Here is a 27,000-nt window from a genome sequence, read left to right on the forward strand (position 1 = left end):
AGGTACTAGTGTAGTTCAGACCCTGTGGTAGGTACTAGTGTAGTTCAGACCCTGTGGTAGGTACTAGTGGGTTCCATCTGCAGCATCCACGCATACAGCACATTTCGTGTCGTTGTTGCAGTACCGGAGTACGAGATCGTCCACCCTGCCCCTGTCTCAGGAAGTCGTCACGCACGCAGCATCCACATCCCCCCACCCCCACTGAAGCACCGACAGAAGGTCCAAGTTCCCCCACCTCCGCTTAAGTACCGACTCAAGGCTTTAGGGGAGGAGTATGACCTTCACCTTCAACACAATCCACACCTGGTGGCGCCAGGTAATGCCAGTTTCTATGTAAATAGATGATAAATTCCTTTCCTTTCCGATCCACACGCATACAGGCAGATAGTATTCTCAAACCTGTAAGGCTTCGGTTGCCATGAAGATCCTGCAGCTGTAAACACTAGTTAATTGTATTCACAACTTGGTGATGCTGACCAGTGCTTCCACATAACCATGGTGATGATGTTGCAGGGTGCCTGGTGACGAAGGACGGAGGTGACATGGAAATAGTGCCATGCTCGATGAAGGACTGTTTCTACCACGGCTTCTCGGCCTCCCACAACGACTCAGCTGTTGCACTCAGCACGTGCCACGGTCTGGTAGGTCCGGTGGCCTCACGCAACAGACCTCATCATACTGTACTGCAATGCAATTGACTCTCCGATAGCAATTAATCGATGGAAGAAACGAAAACCTATCTATGCATCGATAGTATGAGTGACTATAGAAAGTCCGTTGATAAATATACACCGTCAGAGACAAGAATGACCGCTTTGATTTAGAGTTATCCGCCCATTTACTTCTTACACAAACTTTACGATATTGTCAATCAAACAATTCATTCATTCCGCACACCGATGTATGTTAGAACACTGTTCATGACTCCCAGTCTAAGTAAACGTATCCTCAGTACTTTTCGTTACACTCCACTACTGAGTCTAACAAAACCTTATGGGAGGTTGCGTCAGGTAACCTTTGAGATTGACCAATCAGAACACAGCTTACCAAATCGCGAAAGTGGACATTCGCACATGCCTTTTGAACTTTCCCGAACGATTCGATACGATTCCCGAATGCTATTTAGCGTACGCTCGCTTCCGGGCGATGCACGCGGCGTACGTACATCTATGACAACGGTGAGTAAACGCTGAAAATAGTGTTTTTGGCAATATTCAAGGATGTCATCTTGCGGAAATATTAGCTAATGGTAACCATGTCAACAGAAAACCCAAAGCTTATATACTGCAGTTCAAATAACTGTGTTATATGTTGATTTTTGTTTATGGGGAGATCTGTGTCAGTGACATGAATATTTCGAAAGTCCCTCCGATCCCTACATAGTAGCCGTCTATTTAACCGTTTCGCGTTTGATTGGACGGTCATTGGTCGCTCAAACGTTACCTGACGCGACCTTCCACTAGGTTTTATTAGACTCAGTGGTGGAGTGTAACGAAATACACTGAGACTAAGTTTACTTAGACTGCAGTGACTTCCATCCATTCGTGTCTCTTACAACAGCATGGCATCATTAGCACACCGTCTCATCAGCTGATGATTCATCCTGTCAGAGAGCAGCATCTGGCACTAGCCACGCCCCCAGGATACCCCGTCCCTTCCCGGCCCCACATCGCCTACAGAGTACCCCAGAGAAACAAGAGGAGCTGTGGCTTGCAGGGTAGTAGATCCGGCTTCTTACAGTCCACCAAAGTTGTATATTCGATTCTGTGACACGTGTATATCTGACAACATACTATTTCTGTGAGACAAGAACACCAGGGTATTCCTGTAGCACGTGAATATGTAAGCATTTACATACTTACATATACTGCAACTATTTGACTCTTGTACATCTATGTTCTGACCCCTGTACATCTGACTATGTTCCAACCCCTGTATATCTATGTTCTGACCCCTGTATATCTGACTACGTTCTGACCCCTGTATATCAGACTACGTTCTGACCCCTGTATATCTGACTATGTTCCGACCCCTGTACATCTGACTATGTTCCAACCCCTGTATATCTATGTTCTGACCCCTGTATATCTGACTACGTTCGGACCCCTGTATATCTGACTACGTTCTGACCCCTGTATATCAGACTACGTTCTGACCCCTGTATAACTGACTATGTTCCGACCCATGTACATCTGACTATGTTCTGACCCCTGTATATCTGACTATGTTCTAACCCCTGTATATCTGACTACGTTCTGACCCCTGTACATCTGACTATGTTCTGACCCCTGTATATCTGACTACGTTCTGACCCCTGTACATCTGACTACGTTCTGACCCCTGTATATCTGACTGTTCTGACCCCTCGGTATATCTGACTACGTTCTGACCCCTGTATATCTGACTATGTTGTGACCCTTGTATATCTATGTTCTGACCCCTGTATATCTGACTGTTCTGACCCCTCTACATCTGACTATGTTCCGACCCCTGTATATCTGACTACGTTCTGCCCCCTGTACATCTGACTACGTTCTGACCCCTGTATATCTGACTGTTCTGACCCCTCGGTATATCTGACTACGTTCTGACCCCTGTATATCTGACTATGTTCTGACCCCTGTATATCTGACTATGTTCCGACCCCTGTATATCTATGTTCTGACCCCTGTACATCTATGTTCTGACCCCTGTATATCTGACTATGTTCTGACCCCTGTATATCTGTCTATGTTCTGACCCCTGTATATCTGACTATGTTCTAACCCCTGTATATCTGACTACGTTCGGACCCCTGTATATCTGACTATGTTCTGACCCCTGTATATCTGACTATGTTGTGACCCTTGTACATCTATGTTCTGACTCCTGTATATCTGACTGTTCTGACCCCTCTACATCTGACTATGTTCCGACCCCTGTATATCTGACTACGTTCTGACCCCTGTATATCTGACTATGTTGTGACCCTTGTATATCTATGTTCTGACCCCTGTATATCTGACTGTTCTGACCCCTGTACATCTGACTATGTTCCGACCCCTGTATATCTGACTACGTTCTGACCCCTGTATATCTGACTATGTTCTGACCCCTGTATATCTGACTATGTTCCGACCCCTGTATATCTATGTTCTGACCCCTGTACATCTGACTATGTTCTGACCCCTGTATATCTGACTATGTTCTGACCCCTGTATATCTGTCTATGTTCTGACCCCTGTATATCTGACTATGTTCTAACCCCTGTATATCTGACTACGTTCGGACCCCTGTATATCTGACTATGTTCTGACCCCTGTATATCTGACTACGTTCTGACCCCTGTATATCTATGTTCTGATCCCTGTACATCTATGTTCTGACCCCTGTATATCTGACTATGTTCTGACCCCTGTATATCTGTCTATGTTCTGACCCCTGTATATCTGACTATGTTCTGACCCCTGTATATCTGACTATGTTCTGACCCCTGTATATCTGACTATGTTCTGACCCCTGTATATCTGACTACGTTCTGGCTCCTGTATATCTATGTTCTGATCCCTGTACATCTATGTTCTGACCCCTGTATATCTGACTATGTTCTGACCCCTGTATATCTGTCTATGTTCTGACCCCTGTATATGTGACCATGTTCTAACCCCTGTATATCTGACTACGTTCTGACCCCTGTACATCTGACTATGTTCTGACCCCTGTACATCTGACTATGTTCTGACCCCTGTATATCTGACTATGTTCTAACCCCTGTATATCTGTCTATGTTCTGACCCCTGTATATCTGACTATGTTCTAACCCCTGTATATCTGTCTATGTTCTGACCCCTGTATATCTGACTATGTTCTGACCCCTGTACATCTGACTATGTTCTAACCCCTGTATATCTATGTTCTGACCCCTGTATATCTGACTATGTTCCGACCCCTGTACATCTGACTATGTTCTGACCCCTGTATATCTGACTGTTCTGACCCCTGTACATCTGACTATGTTCCGACCCCTGTATATCTATGTTCTGACCCCTGTACATCTGACTGTTCTGACCCCTGTACATCTGACTATGTTCCGACCCCTGTATATCTATGTTCTGACCCCTGTACATCTGACTACGTTCTGACCCCTGTATATCTGACTGTTCTGACCCCTGTGTATCTGACAATGTTCTGACCCTTGTATTCCTTACTTTGTTGTGAGACTTGTATAACCGACTTTCGTATGATACTTGGACATCTACGCTGTGACTATGTTCTGATCCTTGTGTATCAGACTTTGTTATGACACATTTATATCTGACTCTATAATGACACCTGCACATCTGTCTATGTTCTGACCTGTCTATATTTGACCTTGTTATGACACATGTATATTTGACTTTGTTCTGACCTTTGTATATCTTACTATGTTGTGACGTGGTATATCTGACATATTCAGCAGCTGCCGACTCTCTGGTTCGAGCAGCCCCAAGACGTATGCGCAGAGAAGCAGGGAAGCGTTATATCGAGATGTTGATCGTGGCTGACAGGACGATGTACGACTACCACAAGGATGATCTCACTCACTACGTCCTCACTGCGGCCAATGTTGTGAGTCACTCTATGGAGCCTTCTGTGTAGATATATTACAATATGTGTACTATATAAAATATTTTCCGATGCTGTCAGTTTGTTAGACCCTGTCGTCATACATGTGGTAATGCAGGAGCTATATATGGTTCTACGTATTTGTTAGTCATGTTTATTTGTTAATGTAGAGAAGTGTCACAAACATTATCACCATGTACATACTCCTGTGGGCGTTTCAGGCTGCTACTCGTTACCTGGACCCTAGTCTCGGGGTCAAGCTGTACCTGACCATCCTCAAGGTGAAGATCCTCACGACCGACCAGGTAAAGTCCCTCGCGGCAATATATTCCCTGTTGGAAAAACACACGTACAGCTGTAACTTCACCCTCTCAGGTGACAAGACGTTGACGGAAGGTTTTCAACTATAATTCTACGCACAAAATACATTGGCCATTGTACTGGCTCACTGGTTGCAGCTGTTATGTGTTCTTTGTAACGTACCATGCGATTGATATAATATTAAGACCGCCATAGACCACCAAAATGTTCAAATTGCAGAGCCTCGTTATGAGATTTCCACGATTTCCATTGCACGACTCATTGCAGGGATTAGAAGGATCGTCGTGTTGCAAAATCCCAGTATTTACATTATCAGATAGTACTGATTAATATTTATATGTTCAGCTGAATGAGTTGGTCTCAAAATTCTGGACTGGTTATTGTACGACGTTGCGCAATAGGAAGGAAGTCGGAACCCGCTGAGGCGTGTGCAAAAACTCACTTACCGAATCCACCAGCACTGAAAATGTAGATCGCTGGAGCGCCGGCCTATATCGGACCTTTGCGGCACTGATGAATCCCTCGGCAGTAGGAGGCTCGCCGTTGTGAGCGTGGAAGTTTGGGGAGCCAGCCTCAGTGGAGTTGCCTCGGGTGTGGATTTTTGGCGGTAGCAGCAAATAATCAGTCAGCAGCAGATGAGAACGTTGTGTAATCAATGTTTTCACTTGATGCTAAATCGTGTAAGATCATGCTGACCTCGACCTGACCTGGACGTCTTCATCATTCATTAAATACATTTTACGTCAACCTGCTTTTTCAAAATTTTAGCCCGGCCTAAATATAGTTCCTGATGCTGAGAAAACTCTTCAGAGCTTCTGCGCTTGGCAGGAGCCTCTGAACCCACGAGGAGACGACAACCCGGAACACTGGGACACAGCCAGTCTGATGACCAGGTATGTCTTCTACCAGCACGAGCCGTTATATGTTGTTATATATTGTTATAAATTGTGGAAACAGTCAAAGAACATGAGTTTCTTTTTTCGTAATGAAACATCGAAATATATTCCATAGACCTAAAATTATATTCCATTTTAACGCAACGCTCTTGACGCCATAGTCTTGCCATTATCACCCATTATCTCTGCATTATCTCTGGTTGACCTCTGTGACCTTTGGTACAGGGTGGACTTAATTTACCTGGGTTCCAATTCGGACACCGGCCTGGCGACCTTGGAGGGTATGTGTGGGGACAACAAGCGTTGCTCCGTGGTGGAGGATGATGGCCTTGACCTTGGTTTGACTCTGGCACATGAAACAGGGCACACGTAAGAATGGAGAACATTTATTTCACGTATTCTGTATATTGCATCTCGGATGTTCATGACATTCTCTGGGTACTCACCATTTTTATAGACAATGACTGCATGTTCCAGCTTGGGCATGCACCATGACGGTGAAGGTAATGCTTGCGCCGACAAGAAGAACATCATGTCATCTGGCGGGGGTGGAGGGGCGACGGCCTTCAAGTGGTCGTCTTGTAGCGCTGATTACGTCAACAAGTTTCTCAGGTAACACCATATCGCCGATTGCGTCTTCAAGTTTCTCTGTTAACATGGTAACGCTGATTACGTCACGTTTCTCAGGAAACAGTGTATACGTAGCGCTGATTACAAAAACGTGTTTCTCGGGTAACGCCACCGGCACTGTAGTTAGAAGCCCGTCTACTGAATGTGTCATGTGAATGTGAAATACTTGATCTATGAAGTTGTTGTTGTGGTCAGGGAAACCACTGATTGTCAGGGACACCACTGATTGTCAGGGACACCAGTGATTGTCAGGGAAACCACTGATTGTCAGGGACACCAGTGATTGTCAGGGACACCAGTGATTGTCAGGGAAACCAGTGATTGTCAGGGAAACCAGTGATTGTCAGGGAAACCAGTGATTGTCAGGAAAACCAGTGATTGGGAAACGGGCTGAAACTTTCGCAACTTTATCATAAAACATCTGTTGTCAGGTAACCAATATGGGTTATACATTTATCCCACAACAGCCGTGATCAGTCATAGACTAATTGATATACATTTTCATACTACAACCTCACTAGGCGGAGAAATAGGCTTAAATGGTAAACATGTTCTTACAACATCACTGGGCAGGGCAATAGGCTAAATGGTAAATATGTTCTTTCAACATCACTGGGCAGGGCAATAGGCTAAGTGGTAAATATGTTCTTACAACATCACTGGGCAGGGCAATAGGCTAAATGGTAAACATGTTCTTACAACATCACTGGACGGTGCAATAGGCTAAATGGTAAATACGTTCTTACAACATCACTGGGCTGGCAATAGGTTAAATGATAAATATGTTCTTACAACATCACTGGGCAGGGCAATAGGCTAAATGGCATATATTTTCTTTTTACAGCAATGGTCAAGGTAACTGCTTGAATGATTCCCCACAAGGTGCAACCCTAGCCCTGCCCCAACAACTTCCTGGAGTTCTCTACCCAGCAGATGAGCAGTGCAAGTTGTTTGTTGGGGAAGGTTCCACTATCTGCACTGGAACAAATCTAGTTGACGTAAGACGGTTTCTGTGTATCACTATATATACACACCTGTACCAGTCTAGTCGTGGCAGGCTGGTTTCTCTGTATCACTACAATATATGCACACCTGTACCAGTCTAGTCGGGACAAGCTGGTTTCTGTGTATCACTACAATATATACACACCTGTACCAGTCTAGTAGGGGCAGACTGGTTTCTCTGTATCACTACAATATATACACACCTGTACCGGTCTAGTCGGGACAAGCTGGTTTCTGTGTATCACTACAATATATACACACCTGTACCGGTCTAGTCGGGGCAGACTGGTATCTCTGTATCACTACAATATATACACACCTGTACCGGTCTAGTCGGGGCAGGCCGGCTGCCCTGTATCACTATAATATATGTTCACAGGAACGTTTACAGTCTGCGCGAGTGACTGTGTGTGCTCTGTGTTTGCGTGGACATTCTGGAAGTGGTATTGTTATGCTCTTCAAAGCATACGACAGTAACCGACACTTCTAAGGAAGTCACGGGGACTACAAATATTGGTCACTATAACTTTAGTTCGGTATACGCATTTCGACTAAAGTATACAGCAAGTACTTGATGCCAGAAAACCATTCGTCATATTGAGTCAGATCGCTATAAGCTTGTTCGTCATAGACGTGCTTACCCTATTTCTCTTTGTGTTCCCCAGGGTGACGAGTGCACCAACCTGGTCTGCTTCGACCCCGCTATGCCTGGGGAATGCCGTGGAAGTCAAACTCCTCGCATGGACGGCACAGAATGCGGCGACAGAAAGGTCAGAGGTGTTCACCGTGGCATCGTGGGGAGGGTATTAGAGGTCGAGATTGATGCCCTAGGCACAAAATCGACAAAGCACTAAGTAGGTCAAGCCCATCCGTATAGTTCTACAATCTGCATGTATTGCGAAAAAGCATGGTCCCAAAATATGACTTATGCTGCATTTGAAAGGCATTGTGTATTACTTGAGCATTCACTGATTCATCTGACGGGTTATTGAAATGCCCTGGTCAATCACTGTCATTTGGCCACTCAACGGTGTTCATATTGATGACGATGAAGTCCCCAGTCTGTTGATAAACGTCAGTTGATAACAGCCTCGTGTTACAGTGGTGCCAGGGTGGGCGGTGTGTGGACATAGGCCCAGACGGTCCGGCTCCACAGGACGGGGGATGGTCCACCTACAGCAAGGACTGGACACCGTGCTCCAGATCGTGTGGAGGGGGAGTCCGCTACAAGACCAGGAAGTGCAACAACCCCAGGTACGCATTACTCTCAGCGTCCAACACACGTTGTATAACACAACCTCATTCCACGTCAGTGTCTCCAATACAACGCATTATAACACGTCATTCCACTGTGGTGTATCTAACGCCCACCTATATAGCACTATATCATTCCACCTCGTTGTATCTAACCCCCCGCTATATAACACAACCTCATTCCACGTCAATGTCTCCAACCCCCCGCTATATAACACAACCTCATGCCACGTCAATGTCTCCAACACACCGCCATATAACACCACGTCTGTCCACCGACAAATGAAACATTCAACTTTATTGATGACAACTTCTTATTTATTGCATTGAGCGAATGTTTCGATGTAGGTTCTTACATCGTTATTAAGCTAAGAGTGAATACAACCAGATGATGAGAAGTATATATACATGTATGTTTTGACAAACAGCGGATTAACATTAACAACAACATATAATTGGATAACACTTGGTACATGATAGGGAATGGCCAGTGAGAGACTAAGAACAACAAATGAGACTGTGGTGAAGCCAGTAAACAATGGGATTAAGTTGTAATAACAAGCTGACTAGGTGTTTTATAGAGTCTATTGTTTGATTAATTCTTTATAGGCTAATAGTATGCTGTATCCTGGTTCTCTGTGTATGAAAGGTTTATGGCGGATTTCCATGGCTTCCAAAAGTTCCTTCTTTTTATTGTGAAGTCTTGATTCTTTGTTGAAAGGACTTTGTCATACTTGATTTCATGGGTAGGCAATTTCTGTTGGGGATCGGAGAGGGCTGATTTGCTGTCTGCTTTGGCTGTTGAGATTTTATGTTCTTCTATGCGGATATCAAGTGGGCGGCAGGTTTCACTTATATGAGGTGAGAACTGGAGAGCCAGTGAAGATGGTGTCGATGCCTACATGGTGCTTTAGTAGTCTGGTGGTGTTACCGATGTAGGGCAGGTGATTCTGATGGAGCGGATTCCGCTTCGGTCAGTCTGGGCTTGTGGAGGGTGGTGGACATGGCCTTCTTGACTGTGGCGATACTGGTTGTATTTACGCTTAGCTTGATCACTGTGGAAGAACAGTCTGGGCTTGTGGAGGGTGGTGGACATGGCCTTCTTGACTGTGGCGATACTGGTTGTATTTACGCTTAGCTTGATCACTATGGAAGAACAGTCTGGGCTTGTGGAGGGTGGTGGACATGGCCTTCTTGACTGTGGCGATACTGGTTGTATTTACGCTTAGCTTGATCACTATGGAAGAACAGTCTGGGCTTGTGGAGGGTGGTGGACATGGCCTTGACTGTGGCGATACTGGTTGTATTTACGCTTAGCTTGATCACTATGGAAGAACAGTCTGGGCTTGTGGAGGGTGGTGGACATGGCCTTCTTGACTGTGGCGATACTGGTTGTATTTACGCTTAGCTTGATCACTATGGAAGAACAGTCTGGGCTTGTGGAGGGTGGTGGACATGGCCTTGACTGTGGCGATACTGGTTGTATTTACGCTTAGCTTGATCACTATGGAAGAACAGTCTGGGCTTGTGGAGGGTGGTGGACATGGCCTTGACTGTGGCGATACTGGTTGTATTTACGCTTAGCTTGATCACTATGGAAGAACAGTCTGGGCTTGTGGAGGGTGGTGGACATGGCCTTGACTGTGGCGATACTGGTTGTATTTACGCTTAGCTTGATCACTATGGAAGAACAGTCTGGGCTTGTGGAGGGTGGTGGACATGGCCTTGACTGTGGCGATACTGGTTGTATTTACGCTTAGCTTGATCACTATGGAAGAACAGTCTGGGCTTGTGGAGGGTGGTGGACATGGCCTTGACTGTGGCGATACTGGTTGTATTTACGCTTAGCTTGATCACTATGGAAGAACAGTCTGGGCTTGTGGAGGGTGGTGGACATGGCCTTGACTGTGGCGATACTGGTTGTATTTACGCTTAGCTTGATCACTATGGAAGAACAGTCTGGGCTTGTGGAGGGTGGTGGACATGGCCTTGACTGTGGCGATACTGGTTGTATTTACGCTTAGCTTGATCACTATGGAAGAACAGTCTGGGCTTGTGGAGGGTGGTGGACATGGCCTTGACTGTGGCGATACTGGTTGTATTTACGCTTAGCTTGATCACTATGGAAGAACAGTCTGGGCTTGTGGAGGGTGGTGGACATGGCCTTGACTGTGGCGATACTGGTTGTATTTACGCTTAGCTTGATCACTATGGAAGAACAGTCTGGGCTTGTGGAGGGTGGTGGACATGGCCTTGACTGTGGCGATACTGGTTGTATTTACGCTTAGCTTGATCACTATGTAAGAACAGTCTGGGCTTGTGGAGGGTGGTGGACATGGCCTTGACTGTGGCGATACTGGTTGTATTTACGCTTAGCTTGATCACTATGGAAGAACAGTCTGGGCTTGTGGAGGGTGGTGGACATGGCCTTGACTGTGGCGATACTGGTTGTATTTACGCTTAGCTTGATCACTATGGAAGAACAGTCTGGGCTTGTGGAGGGTGGTGGACATGGCCTTGACTGTGGCGATACTGGTTGTATTTACGCTTAGCTTGATCACTATGGAAGAACAGTCTGGGCTTGTGGAGGGTGGTGGACATGGCCTTCTTGACTGTGGCGATACTGGTTGTATTTACGCTTAGCTTGATCACTATGGAAGAACAGTCTGGGCTTGTGGAGGGTGGTGGACATGGCCTTCTTGACTGTGGCGATACTGGTTGTATTTACGCTTAGCTTGATCACTATGGAAGAACAGTCTGGGCTTGTGGAGGGTGGTGGACATGGCCTTGACTGTGGCGATACTGGTTGTATTTACGCTTAGCTTGATCACTATGGAAGAACAGTCTGGGCTTGTGGAGGGTGGTGGACATGGCCTTCTTGACTGTGGCGATACTGGTTGTATTTACGCTTAGCTTGATCACTATGGAAGAACAGTCTGGGCTTGTGGAGGGTGGTGGACATGGCCTTGACTGTGGCGATACTGGTTGTATTTACGCTTAGCTTGATCACTATGGAAGAACAGTCTGGGCTTGTGGAGGGTGGTGGACATGGCCTTGACTGTGGCGATACTGGTTGTATTTACGCTTAGCTTGATCACTATGGAAGAACAGTCTGGGCTTGTGGAGGGTGGTGGACATGGCCTTGACTGTGGCGATACTGGTTGTATTTACGCTTAGCTTGATCACTATGGAAGAACAGTCTGGGCTTGTGGAGGGTGGTGGACATGGCCTTGACTGTGGCGATACTGGTTGTATTTACGCTTAGCTTGATCACTATGGAAGAACAGTCTGGGCTTGTGGAGGGTGGTGGACATGGCCTTGACTGTGGCGATACTGGTTGTATTTACGCTTAGCTTGATCACTATGGAAGAACAGTCTGGGCTTGTGGAGGGTGGTGGACATGGCCTTGACTGTGGCGATACTGGTTGTATTTACGCTTAGCTTGATCACTATGGAAGAACAGTCTGGGCTTGTGGAGGGTGGTGGACATGGCCTTGACTGTGGCGATACTGGTTGTATTTACGCTTAGCTTGATCACTATGGAAGAACAGTCTGGGCTTGTGGAGGGTGGTGGACATGGCCTTGACTGTGGCGATACTGGTTGTATTTACGCTTAGCTTGATCACTATGGAAGAACAGTCTGGGCTTGTGGAGGGTGGTGGACATGGCCTTGACTGTGGCGATACTGGTTGTATTTACGCTTAGCTTGATCACTATGGAAGAACAGTCTGGGCTTGTGGAGGGTGGTGGACATGGCCTTGACTGTGGCGATACTGGTTGTATTTACGCTTAGCTTGATCACTATGTAAGAACAGTCTGGGCTTGTGGAGGGTGGTGGACATGGCCTTGACTGTGGCGATACTGGTTGTATTTACGCTTAGCTTGATCACTATGGAAGAACAGTCTGGGCTTGTGGAGGGTGGTGGACATGGCCTTGACTGTGGCGATACTGGTTGTATTTACGCTTAGCTTGATCACTATGGAAGAACAGTCTGGGCTTGTGGAGGGTGGTGGACATGGCCTTGACTGTGGCGATACTGGTTGTATTTACGCTTAGCTTGATCACTATGGAAGAACAGTCTGGGCTTGTGGAGGGTGGTGGACATGGCCTTCTTGACTGTGGCGATACTGGTTGTATTTACGCTTAGCTTGATCACTATGGAAGAACAGTCTGGGCTTGTGGAGGGTGGTGGACATGGCCTTCTTGACTGTGGCGATACTGGTTGTATTTACGCTTAGCTTGATCACTATGGAAGAACAGTCTGGGCTTGTGGAGGGTGGTGGACATGGCCTTGACTGTGGCGATACTGGTTGTATTTACGCTTAGCTTGATCACTATGGAAGAACAGTCTGGGCTTGTGGAGGGTGGTGGACATGGCCTTGACTGTGGCGATACTGGTTGTATTTACGCTTAGCTTGATCACTATGGAAGAACAGTCTGGGCTTGTGGAGGGTGGTGGACATGGCCTTGACTGTGGCGATACTGGTTGTATTTACGCTTAGCTTGATCACTATGGAAGAACAGTCTGGGCTTGTGGAGGGTGGTGGACATGGCCTTGACTGTGGCGATACTGGTTGTATTTACGCTTAGCTTGATCACTATGGAAGAACAGTCTGGGCTTGTGGAGGGTGGTGGACATGGCCTTGACTGTGGCGATACTGGTTGTATTTACGCTTAGCTTGATCACTATGGAAGAACAGTCTGGGCTTGTGGAGGGTGGTGGACATGGCCTTGACTGTGGCGATACTGGTTGTATTTACGCTTAGCTTGATCACTATGGAAGAACAGTCTGGGCTTGTGGAGGGTGGTGGACATGGCCTTGACTGTGGCGATACTGGTTGTATTTACGCTTAGCTTGATCACTATGGAAGAACAGTCTGGGCTTGTGGAGGGTGGTGGACATGGCCTTGACTGTGGCGATACTGGTTGTATTTACGCTTAGCTTGATCACTATGGAAGAACCGTTGTCATCCATAAAGTAACGTTTTTGTATGTTTCATGTTTGAGTTACCAGTTTCTAAAATGACGATCAAACAATTTTTCTGTCTGCCCTCCCACCCTTCTCCTCGCCCTACTCTCCTCAGGCCAGCTGGTTATGTTTCAGACCGCTGTTCGGAGGCAAGGCCTGTGTGGGTCAGGACACCATGGCCGAGATGTGCAATACCCACGTGAGTCCATACAACCATTCTCTTACACACATCATTTAACAACGCGGCATCAATGTCACACGAACCATTTCCAGTGTCCATTAGCCCTAAACATGAGTCAGTGTCCTTTAGCCCAATACATAAGTCAGTTTTCATTATCTATATACATTAGTTGTCTGAATCTAACAACAACAACTGAACTTGGTTCCTTACACGCGCTGCTACAGCTAAAAGTGACTATACAGTCCCGTGGTCCCAGTACTTACGGGTACCTGTCATGCCGTATTATGTAACAACTGAACCTTTGTCTGTGTGTTCTGATACAATAACGTCATGCTGTGCAGGCATGTTCGACATCTCAGCTGACCTTTAAGAAGGAGCAGTGTGCAGCCACAGACGCTACTCTATTCAATGGCCAGCGTCATCACTGGGTGCCAATGGGGGACACAGGTACGTACAGGTACAGATACAGATATAGACAGGTGTGTTTAGGTGCAAGTATATCCACAGACCCATAGCACAGGCGGACATTGGGAGATTTCACAGGCGGGCATTGGGAGAGTTCACAGACTTACAAAGATAGAGATTACATACAATTAGAGAAGTGTACGTCATACGCCGGAAGATATACGCCACTAAACAGGACACATGAAGACATATTACACAAACACAGGAAGACGCATGCGTATAGGTTCATCACACTAGCAGACACATGTGTGTATGAGTGGATGACTCATGTGCCCTTTGTTTGGCCAGGTGCGACGCAATGCCAGCTGATGTGTGCGAGTGAGTCCGCTCACTTCGGGGTGACCAGGACTCTGGACGGCAGCAGTGACTTTAAGGACGGAACTCAGTGTCTTCCCAAGGAAGGAACCTACGGCCGCTGTGTCCGTGGCGTCTGCCGGGTAGGTCCCCTCAATTTACCCCTACCTTGCTGTGTCCGTGGCGTCTGCTTTGTAGGTCCCCTCAGTTTACCCCTAGTTTGCTGTGTCCGTGGCGTCTGCCGGGTGGGTCCTCTCAGTTTACCCCTACCTTGCTGTGTCCTTGGCTCCTGGTGGATAGTTCCGCTCTGTGTATCCCTACCTTGCTGTGTCCGTGTCGTTTGCCGGGTAGGTCCATTCAGTTTACCCCTACCTTGCTGTGTCCTTGGCGCCCGGTGGATAGTTCCGCTCTGTGTATCCCTAGCTTGCTGTGTCTGTGGCGCCAGCAGGGTGTGTCCCCTCACTATACCCCTACCTTTGTTGTGTCCGGCCTGGTTGGTAGTTCCGCTCTATGTACCCCTATTTTGCTGTTCCTGTGGCGCCTGCTGGGTGGGTCCCCTCCATATACCCATACCTTGCTGTATCCGTGTCGTCTGCTGGGTATGTCCCCTCAGTATATCCATAACTTGCTGTGTCCTGGTCCTGGTTGTTTTTTCCGCTCAGTGTACCCCTATCTTCCTGTGTCCGTAGCACCAGCTGGATACACCACCTCAGTGTACTCACTCACTCACTCACTCACTCACTGTCTGTTTCCAGGCGTTTGGATGTGACGGGGTGGTGGACTCGGGCAGGGAGAATGACCAGTGCGGCGTGTGTAGCGGCCTTGGGGACACGTGTACTAAGAAGTCTGGCCAGTTCACTAAGGGCGAGGAACACCGTCAGTGTATTGTTTGCATGATATATTACAAATATCATACAAATGAAGTTGGTATTGCATATCAATATTTGGGATTCCACAGAGTAATATGATATCCCCAGGACTGAATGTACAAATGACTCTTTGCTCTGCTTTTCCCAGCAGACTCTAACTTACTATCTCAAGTCTGTCACATCCCTAGGTTTTTCACGCTCCCCAGTCTGTTACATTCCTGAGTGTATCACATTCCCAAATCTATTACATTCCTAAATCTATTACATTCCTGAGTACATTACATTAATCTTTCAATGTCGTCATGTCTTTAATGAAGTTAACTACTTATTCATCTCAGTTTTGTCTCCCACAGAATATGTGACCTTCGTCAACATCCCTAAGGGCGCAACTGGTGTCACCATCACCAACACCAACGTTTTCAGCATCCTCAGTAAGTGATATCCTGTCGTCGCCTAACAACCATTACGTCCTAGTTGTCTACCGTCTCTCAGAATATGGGGTATCTAGCAACCATAGCAGGGCACCTGTCCACATCACAAAGTCATGCTACTGATGGCACAGAACACATTACACAAACACTTACTCACTATCGTGACTTTCATGCACCTTGGTAAGTTGGACGGTAAACCATGTTCCAAACACGTTATACATCGGTAAGCGCACGTAAAATCTCCACATCACCCCTACCATGCTTATGGCAGTACGCAAACGGCAGAGACTGAAGTGGCATTTACGTTTATTCGGGTTCATAAGTCATAAGTCATAAGACATGTGTTTCTCATGTGTTGCCAGGTTTAGGTGTGGGCGGAGTCCAGCTGTTTCTCATGTGTTGCCAGGTTTGAGTGTGGGTGTAGTACAGGTGTTTCTCATGTGTCTACAGTTTGAGTGTGGGTGGAGTACAGGTGTTTCTCATGTGTTTCCAGGTTTGAGTGTGGGCGGAGTCCAGGTGTTGAACAAGGGAGGACAGAGGGAATTGTCAGGCACGTACTCCGCCGCTGGGGTGACAGTCAAGTACAGACGGAACCCAGAGAAGCTGGAGGTGTTAGGAACAGTGCCTGAGGATGCCGAGGGCCAGGTATACCGCATCTACGGCGACATGTACGCAGGGTCAAACCCCAACGTCAGCTTCGAATACTACGCCCCCAACGGTCAGAACGTGCCTCAGCGGTTTGTGTGGAGAACACAGGAAGGACAATGCAGCGTTACATGTGGAGAGGGTACGTCGGGAGCGCTTATATATATACCACAGCACACAGCTCTCTTACCCCTTTCAGCTCTGAGTGTTCATAGATATACTACAAGACACAGCTGTCTTACCTGTGTCAGCTCAGAGTGTTCATAGATATACTACAAGACACAGCTGTCTTACCTGAATAGGCTCAGAGTGTTCATAGACATACTGCAATAAACAGCTGTCTTACTTGTACGACGTAGTTTAACCTGAGGAGTGTGTAATCCAGTACGTGTAAACTGTGGAGTGTATACCCTATTACGCGTGTATTCCGGTGTGTGTATATTCGTGATGTGTGTTTCAGGGAGTATGAAATCCGAGGCAAGGTGTGTGAAGGCGGACACCGGGGCAACAGTTGACAACTACAATTGCCCCCTGGCGGACAAACCTTCGACTGAAGGGAAGCCTTGCTCCAAGCCTGCATGCCCTGCATCGTGAGTTATCAATATGCCAATTCTCAATTACATCACGAGTGTCACAGTCGTCAACATACCACTCCTCTACATAACATCGTGAGTTATCAATATGCCAATTCTCAATTACATCACGAGTGTCACAGTCGTCAACATACCACTCCTCTACATAACATCGTGAGTTATCAATATGCCAATTCTCAATTACATCACGAGTGTCACAGTCGTCAACATACCACTCCTCTACATAACATCGTGAGTTATCAATATGCCAGTTCTCAATTACATCACGAGTGTCACAGTCGTCAACATACCACTCCTCTACATGGCATCGTCAGTTATCAATATGCCAATTCTCAATTACATCACGAGTGTCACAGTCGTCAACATACCACTCCTCTACATAACATCGTGAGTTATCAATATGCCAATTCTCAATTACATCACGAGTGTCACAGTCGTCAACATACCACTCCTCTACATAACATCGTGAGTTATCAATGTGCCAATTCTCAATTACATCACGAGTGTCACAGTCGTCAACATACCACTCCTCTACATAACATCGTGAGTTATCAATATGCCAATTCCCAGTTACATCACGAGTGTCACAGTCGTCAACATACCACTCCTCTACATAACATCGTGAGTTATCAATGTGCCAATTCTCAATTACATCACGAGTGTCACAGTCGTCAACATACAACTCCTCTACATAACATCGTGAGTTATCAATATGCCAATTCTCAATTACATCACGAGTGTCACAGTCGTCAACATACCACTCCTCTACATGGCATCGTGAGTTATCAATATGCCAATTCTCAATTACATCACGAGTGTCACAGTCGTCAACATACCACTCCTCTACATAACATCGTGAGTTATCAATATGCCAATTCTCAATTACATCACGAGTGTCACAGTCGTCAACATACCACTCCTCTACACAACATCGTCAGTTATCAATATGCCAATTCTCAATTACATCACGAGTGTCACAGTCGTCAACATACCACTCCTCTACACAACATCGTGAGTTATCAATATGCCAATTCTCAAATACATCACGAGTGTCACAGTCGTCAACATACCACTCCTCTACATAACATCGTGAGTTATCAATATGCCAATTCTCAATTACATCACGAGTGTCACAGTCGTCAACATACCACTCCTCTACATAACATCGTGAGTTATCAATATGCCAATTCTCAAATACATCACGAGTGTCACAGTCGTCAACATACCACTCCTCTACATAACATCGTCAGTTATCAATATGCCAATTCTCAATTACATCACGAGTGTCACAGTCGTCAACATACCACTCCTCTACATGGCATCGTGAGTTATCAATATGCCAATTCTCAATTACATCACGAGTGTCACAGTCGTCAACATACCACTCCTCTACATAACATCGTCAGTTATCAATATGCCAAGTCTCAATTACATCACGAGTGTCACAGTCGTCAACATACCACTCCTCTACATAACATCGTGAGTTATCAATGTGCCAATTCTCAATTACATCACGAGTGTCACAGTCGTCAACATACCACTCCTCTACATAACATCGTGAGTTATCAATGTGCCAATTCTCAATTACATCATGAGTGTCACAGTCGTCAACATACCACTCCTCTACATAACATCGTGAGTTATCAATATGCCAATTCTCAATTACATCACGAGTGTCACAGTCGTCAACATACCACTCCTCTACATAACATCGTCAGTTATCAATATGCCAATTCTCAATTACATCACGAGTGTCACAGTCGTCAACATACCACTCCTCTACATAACATCGTCAGTTATCAATATGCCAATTCTCAATTACATCACGAGTGTCACAGTCGTCAACATACCACTCCTCTACATAACATCGTGAGTCATCAATATGCCAATTCTCAATTACATCACGAGTGTCACAGTCGTCAACATACCACTCCTCTACATAACATCGTGAGTTATCAATATGCCAATTCTCAATTACATCACGAGTGTCACAGTCGTCAACATACCACTCCTCTACATAACATCGTGAGTTATCAATATGCCAATTCCCAATTACATCACGAGTGTCACAGTCGTCAACATACCACTCCTCTACATAACATCGTGAGTTATCAATGTGCCAATTCTCAATTACATCACGAGTGTCACAGTCGTCAACATACCACTCCTCTACATAACATCGTGAGTTATCAATATGCCAATTCTCAATTACATCACGAGTGTCACAGTCGTCAACATACCACTCCTCTACATGGCATCGTGAGTTATCAATATGCCAATTCTCAATTACATCACGAGTGTCACAGTCGTCAACATACCACTCCTCTACATAACATCGTGAGTTATCAATATGCCAATTCTCAATTACATCACGAGTGTCACAGTCGTCAACATACCACTCCTCTACACAACATCGTGAGTTATCAATATGCCAATTCTCAATTACATCACGAGTGTCACAGTCGTCAACATACCACTCCTCTACATAACATCGTGAGTTATCAATATGCCAATTCTCAAATACATCACGAGTGTCACAGTCGTCAACATACCACTCCTCTACATAACATCGTCAGTTATCAATATGCCAATTCTCAATTACATCACGAGTGTCACAGTCGTCAACATACCACTCCTCTACATAACATCGTGAGTTATCAATATGCCAATTCTCAATTACATCACGAGTGTCACAGTCGTCAACATACCACTCCTCTACATGGCATCGTGAGTTATCAATATGCCAATTCTCAATTACATCACGAGTGTCACAGTCGTCAACATACCACTCCTCTACATAACATCGTGAGTTATCAATATGCCAATTCTCAATTACATCACGAGTGTCACAGTCGTCAACATACCACTCCTCTACATAACATCGTGAGTTATCAATGTGCCAATTCTCAATTACATCACGAGTGTCACAGTCGTCAACATACCACTCCTCTACATAACATCGTGAGTTATCAATGTGCCAATTCTCAATTACATCACGAGTGTCACAGTCGTCAACATACCACTCCTCTACATAACATCGTGAGTTATCAATATGCCAATTCTCAATTACATCACGAGTGTCACAGTCGTCAACATACCACTCCTCTACATAACATCGTGAGTTATCAATATGCCAATTCTCAATTACATCACGAGTGTCACAGTCGTCAACATACCACTCCTCTACATAACATCGTGAGTTATCAATATGCCAATTCTCAATTACATCACGAGTGTCACAGTCGTCAACATACCACTCCTCTACATAACATCGTGAGTTATCAATATGCCAATTCTCAATTACATCACGAGTGTCACAGTCGTCAACATACCACTCCTCTACATAACATCGTGAGTTATCAATGTGCCAATTCTCAATTACATCACGAGTGTCACAGTCGTCAACATACCACTCCTCTACATAACATCGTGAGTTATCAATATGCCAATTCTCAATTACATCACGAGTGTCACAGTCGTCAACATACCACTCCTCTACATGGCATCGTCAGTTATCAATATGCCAATTCTCAATTACATCACGAGTGTCACAGTCGTCAACATACCACTCCTCTACATGGCATCGTGAGTTATCAATATGCCAATTCTCAATTACATCACGAGTGTCACAGTCGTCAACATACCACTCCTCTACATAACATCGTGAGTTATCAATATGCCAATTCTCAATTACATCACGAGTGTCACAGTCGTCAACATACCACTCCTCTACATAACATCGTGAGTTATCAATATGCCAATTCTCAATTACATCACGAGTGTCACAGTCGTCAACATACCACTCCTCTACATAACATCGTGAGTTATCAATATGCCAATTCTCAATTACATCACGAGTGTCACAGTCGTCAACATACCACTCCTCTACATAACATCGTCAGTTATCAATATGCCAATTCTCAATTACATCACGAGTGTCACAGTCGCCAACATACCACTCCTCTACATAACATCGTGAGTTATCAATATGCCAATTCTCAATTACATCACGAGTGTCACAGTCGTCAACATACCACTCCTCTACATAACATCGTGAGTTATCAATATGCCAATTCTCAATTACATCACGAGTGTCACAGTCGTCAACATACCACTCCTCTACATAACATCGTGAGTTATCAATATGCCAATTCTCAATTACATCACGAGTGTCACAGTCGTCAACATACCACTCCTCTACATGGCATCGTGAGTTATCAATATGCCAATTCTCAATTACATCACGAGTGTCACAGTCGTCAACATACCACTCCTCTACATAACATCGTCAGTTATCAATATGCCAATTCTCAATTACATCACGAGTGTCACAGTCGTCAACATACCACTCCTCTACATAACATCGTCAGTTATCAATATGCCAATTCTCAATTACATCACGAGTGTCACAGTCGTCAACATACCACTCCTCTACATAACATCGTGAGTCATCAATATGCCAATTCTCAATTACATCACGAGTGTCACAGTCGTCAACATACCACTCCTCTACATAACATCGTGAGTTATCAATATGCCAATTCTCAATTACATCACGAGTGTCACAGTCGTCAACATACCACTCCTCTACATAACATCGTGAGTTATCAATATGCCAATTCCCAATTACATCACGAGTGTCACAGTCGTCAACATACCACTCCTCTACATAACATCGTGAGTTATCAATGTGCCAATTCTCAATTACATCACGAGTGTCACAGTCGTCAACATACCACTCCTCTACATAACATCGTGAGTTATCAATATGCCAATTCTCAATTACATCACGAGTGTCACAGTCGTCAACATACCACTCCTCTACATGGCATCGTGAGTTATCAATATGCCAATTCTCAATTACATCACGAGTGTCACAGTCGTCAACATACCACTCCTCTACATAACATCGTGAGTTATCAATATGCCAATTCTCAATTACATCACGAGTGTCACAGTCGTCAACATACCACTCCTCTACACAACATCGTGAGTTATCAATATGCCAATTCTCAATTACATCACGAGTGTCACAGTCGTCAACATACCACTCCTCTACATAACATCGTGAGTTATCAATATGCCAATTCTCAAATACATCACGAGTGTCACAGTCGTCAACATACCACTCCTCTACATAACATCGTCAGTTATCAATATGCCAATTCTCAATTACATCACGAGTGTCACAGTCGTCAACATACCACTCCTCTACATAACATCGTGAGTTATCAATATGCCAATTCTCAATTACATCACGAGTGTCACAGTCGTCAACATACCACTCCTCTACATGGCATCGTGAGTTATCAATATGCCAATTCTCAATTACATCACGAGTGTCACAGTCGTCAACATACCACTCCTCTACATAACATCGTGAGTTATCAATATGCCAATTCTCAATTACATCACGAGTGTCACAGTCGTCAACATACCACTCCTCTACATAACATCGTGAGTTATCAATGTGCCAATTCTCAATTACATCACGAGTGTCACAGTCGTCAACATACCACTCCTCTACATAACATCGTGAGTTATCAATGTGCCAATTCTCAATTACATCACGAGTGTCACAGTCGTCAACATACCACTCCTCTACATAACATCGTGAGTTATCAATATGCCAATTCTCAATTACATCACGAGTGTCACAGTCGTCAACATACCACTCCTCTACATAACATCGTGAGTTATCAATATGCCAATTCTCAATTACATCACGAGTGTCACAGTCGTCAACATACCACTCCTCTACATAACATCGTCAGTTATCAATATGCCAATTCTCAATTACATCACGAGTGTCACAGTCGTCAACATACCACTCCTCTACATAACATCGTGAGTTATCAATATGCCAATTCTCAATTACATCACGAGTGTCACAGTCGTCAACATACCACTCCTCTACATAACATCGTGAGTTATCAATGTGCCAATTCTCAATTACATCACGAGTGTCACAGTCGTCAACATACCACTCCTCTACATAACATCGTGAGTTATCAATATGCCAATTCTCAATTACATCACGAGTGTCACAGTCGTCAACATACCACTCCTCTACATGGCATCGTCAGTTATCAATATGCCAATTCTCAATTACATCACGAGTGTCACAGTCGTCAACATACCACTCCTCTACATGGCATCGTGAGTTATCAATATGCCAATTCTCAATTACATCACGAGTGTCACAGTCGTCAACATACCACTCCTCTACATAACATCGTGAGTTATCAATATGCCAATTCTCAATTACATCACGAGTGTCACAGTCGTCAACATACCACTCCTCTACATAACATCGTGAGTTATCAATATGCCAATTCTCAATTACATCACGAGTGTCACAGTCGTCAACATACCACTCCTCTACATAACATCGTGAGTTATCAATATGCCAATTCTCAATTACATCACGAGTGTCACAGTCGTCAACATACCACTCCTCTACATAACATCGTCAGTTATCAATATGCCAATTCTCAATTACATCACGAGTGTCACAGTCGCCAACATACCACTCCTCTACATAACATCGTGAGTTATCAATATGCCAATTCTCAATTACATCACGAGTGTCACAGTCGTCAACATACCACTCCTCTACATAACATCGTGAGTTATCAATATGCCAATTCTCAATTACATCACGAGTGTCACAGTCGTCAACATACCACTCCTCTACATAACATCGTGAGTTATCAATATGCCAATTCTCAATTACATCACGAGTGTCACAGTCGTCAACATACCACTCCTCTACATGGCATCGTGAGTTATCAATATGCCAATTCTCAATTACATCACGAGTGTCACAGTCGTCAACATACCACTCCTCTACATAACATCGTGAGTTATCAATATGCCAATTCTCAATTACATCACGAGTGTCACAGTCGTCAACATACCACTCCTCTACATAACATCGTGAGTTATCAATATGCCAATTCTCAATTACATCACGAGTGTCACAGTCGCCAACATACCACTCCTCTACATAACATCGTGAGTTATCAATATGCCAATTCTCAATTACATCACGAGTGTCACAGTCGTCAACATACCACTCCTCTACATAACATCGTGAGTTATCAATATGCCAATTCTCAATTACATCACGAGTGTCACAGTCGTCAACATACCACTCCTCTACATAACATCCTGAGTTATCAATATGCCAATTCTCAATTACATCACGAGTGTCACAGTCGTCAACATACCACTCCTCTACATGGCATCGTGAGTTATCAATATGCCAATTCTCAATTACATCACGAGTGTCACAGTCGTCAACATACCACTCCTCTACATAACATCGTGAGTTATCAATATGCCAATTCTCAATTACATCACGAGTGTCACAGTCGTCAACATACCACTCCTCTACATGGCATCGTGAGTTATCAATATGCCAATTCTCAATTACATCACGAGTGTCACAGTCGTCAACATACCACTCCTCTACACAACATCGTCAGTTATCAATATGCCAATTCTCAATTACATCACGAGTGTCACAGTCGTCAACATACCACTCCTCTACATAACATCGTGAGTTATCAATATGCCAATTCTCAATTACATCACGAGTGTCACAGTCGTCAACATACCACTCCTCTACATAACATCGTCAGTTATCAATATGCCAAGTCTCAATTACATCACGAGTGTCACAGTCGTCAACATACCACTCCTCTACATAACATCGTGAGTTATCAATATGCCAATTCTCAATTACATCACGAGTGTCACAGTCGCCAACATACCACTCCTCTACATAACATCGTGAGTTATCAATATGCCAATTCTCAATTACATCACGAGTGTCACAGTCGTCAACATACCACTCCTCTACATAACATCGTGAGTTATCAATATGCCAATTCTCAATTACATCACGAGTGTCACAGTCGTCAACATACCACTCCTCTACATAACATCGTGAGTTATCAATATGCCAATTCTCAATTACATCACGAGTGTCACAGTCGTCAACATACCACTCCTCTACATAACATCGTGAGTTATCAATATGCCAATTCTCAATTACATCACGAGTGTCACAGTCGTCAACATACCACTCCTCTACATGGCATCGTGAGTTATCAATATGCCAATTCTCAATTACATCACGAGTGTCACAGTCGTCAACATACCACTCCTCTACATGGCATCGTGAGTTATCAATATGCCAATTCTCAATTACATCACGAGTGTCACAGTCGTCAACATACCACTCCTCTACATGGCATCGTGAGTTATCAATATGCCAATTCTCAATTACATCACGAGTGTCACAGTCGTCAACATACCACTCCTCTACATGGCATCGTGAGTTATCAATATGCCAATTCTCAATTACATCACGAGTGTCACAGTCGTCAACATACCACTCCTCTACATAACATCGTGAGTTATCAATATGCCAATTCTCAATTACATCACGAGTGTCACAGTCGTCAACATACCACTCCTCTACATAACATCGTGAGTTATCAATATGCCAATTCTCAATTACATCACGAGTGTCACAGTCGTCAACATACCACTCCTCTACATAACATCGTGAGTTATCAATATGCCAATTCCCAATTACATCACGAGTGTCACAGTCGTCAACATACCACTCCTCTACATAACATCGTGAGTTATCAATATGCCAATTCTCAATTACATCACGAGTGTCACAGTCGTCAACATACCACTCCTCTACATAACATCGTGAGTTATCAATATGCCAATTCTCAATTACATCACGAGTGTCACAGTCGTCAACATACCACTCCTCTACATAACATCGTGAGTTATCAATATGCCAATTCTCAATTACATCACGAGTGTCACAGTCGTCAACATACCACTCCTCTACATGGCATCGTGAGTGCCACAGTAAACGCAATGCACTTCACAATCTTGACTAACTTCGTAGTTTCACTTTTACTATAGATGCACACGTACATCCTTTCACAGGTGGCGGGCTGGATCATTCAGCGATTGCAGCCAAACATGTGGCGGGGGAACACAGAACCGGAAGGTGCGCTGCATGAGGAACCAGAATCCGGTACCAGATTCAAACTGCATAGGCCCCAAACCCGCCGACCATCAGGCGTGTGGGACGCACGCTTGTCCAGGGGAGTGGAGGCCCCAGGCTTGGTCTGCTGTAAGTGTCTACAAATAGTCCACTCTATTGCAGGTATTGTGAGGCACTGTCCGAGACCACTTAATGGATCAGCTGGGACTACGAGTTGGGGACAACGCTGGCCGGACCCCCGAGCTGTGGTTTGCTTGGTTGTTTTACACATAGTTGACACATTGTTGAATGCATCACTAAACAAGCATATGCACACACATGCCCAAACACATACACTCACACATACATTCTCTTCTCTATTATCTGCAGTGTTCCCAATCATGTGCTGTGGGACTGCAGACGCGAACCAGCAAGTGTTTCCTTGGCAACGAGGAGGTTCCTGATGCGAAGTGCTTACCATCAGAAAAACCAGCGTCCACCCAAACCTGTCTCATCGCCGTCTGTTTCCCGGAAATGAGTGAGACCCTTTTATATTGTCCTTCTGTCGAATCAGACTAGTCTTTGTAACTGGTGTGAATGAGATCTTTATCACTGCCCTGTTTGTTCCAGCTGGGATCAAGTGCGCCGACACGAAGGAGTGCGAGGGGCGTGATACATCTGTATGTACGCCGGCTTACGCCACGTGGACCAAGAAGAACTGCATGCAGACATGCGGCTACTGCAAGGTGGACGGAAACAGTGAGTCCCCTCGCTTCCTGTGTGTACATTGCTGAACTATACTCGCTGCTTATATCGACCGTATAATAATCTAGACACATG

At 44.9% G+C, this 27,000-nt stretch overlaps 1 protein-coding gene across 4 annotated transcripts in view; it reads left to right on the forward strand.

The window, feature by feature from the left end:
• The window catches only part of LOC137273096 (A disintegrin and metalloproteinase with thrombospondin motifs 18-like), a 41,520-nt gene that overhangs the window by 8,976 nt on the left and 5,544 nt on the right, over window positions 1-27,000 (forward strand). For all 4 annotated transcript variants that reach the window (XM_067805547.1, XM_067805545.1, XM_067805546.1 and 1 more), the window contains 21 exons: window positions 122-316; window positions 514-641; window positions 1,561-1,717; window positions 4,436-4,587; window positions 4,806-4,889; window positions 5,674-5,798; window positions 6,027-6,170; window positions 6,279-6,413; window positions 7,276-7,429; window positions 8,102-8,206; window positions 8,539-8,690; window positions 13,796-13,859; window positions 14,183-14,288; window positions 14,595-14,743; window positions 15,356-15,476; window positions 15,823-15,900; window positions 16,394-16,687; window positions 17,006-17,135; window positions 26,121-26,310; window positions 26,551-26,698; window positions 26,791-26,919. In XM_067805547.1, coding sequence (XP_067661648.1) covers window positions 122-316; window positions 514-641; window positions 1,561-1,717; window positions 4,436-4,587; window positions 4,806-4,889; window positions 5,674-5,798; window positions 6,027-6,170; window positions 6,279-6,413; window positions 7,276-7,429; window positions 8,102-8,206; window positions 8,539-8,690; window positions 13,796-13,859; window positions 14,183-14,288; window positions 14,595-14,743; window positions 15,356-15,476; window positions 15,823-15,900; window positions 16,394-16,687; window positions 17,006-17,135; window positions 26,121-26,310; window positions 26,551-26,698; window positions 26,791-26,919 — 2,940 coding nt within the window. The remainder of the gene's footprint in view (window positions 1-121; window positions 317-513; window positions 642-1,560; window positions 1,718-4,435; window positions 4,588-4,805; window positions 4,890-5,673; window positions 5,799-6,026; window positions 6,171-6,278; window positions 6,414-7,275; window positions 7,430-8,101; window positions 8,207-8,538; window positions 8,691-13,795; window positions 13,860-14,182; window positions 14,289-14,594; window positions 14,744-15,355; window positions 15,477-15,822; window positions 15,901-16,393; window positions 16,688-17,005; window positions 17,136-26,120; window positions 26,311-26,550; window positions 26,699-26,790; window positions 26,920-27,000) is intronic.

Source organism: Haliotis asinina, chromosome 2 (genome assembly GCF_037392515.1).
Source record: "Haliotis asinina isolate JCU_RB_2024 chromosome 2, JCU_Hal_asi_v2, whole genome shotgun sequence".
NCBI classification, from domain to species: domain Eukaryota; kingdom Metazoa; phylum Mollusca; class Gastropoda; order Lepetellida; family Haliotidae; genus Haliotis; species Haliotis asinina.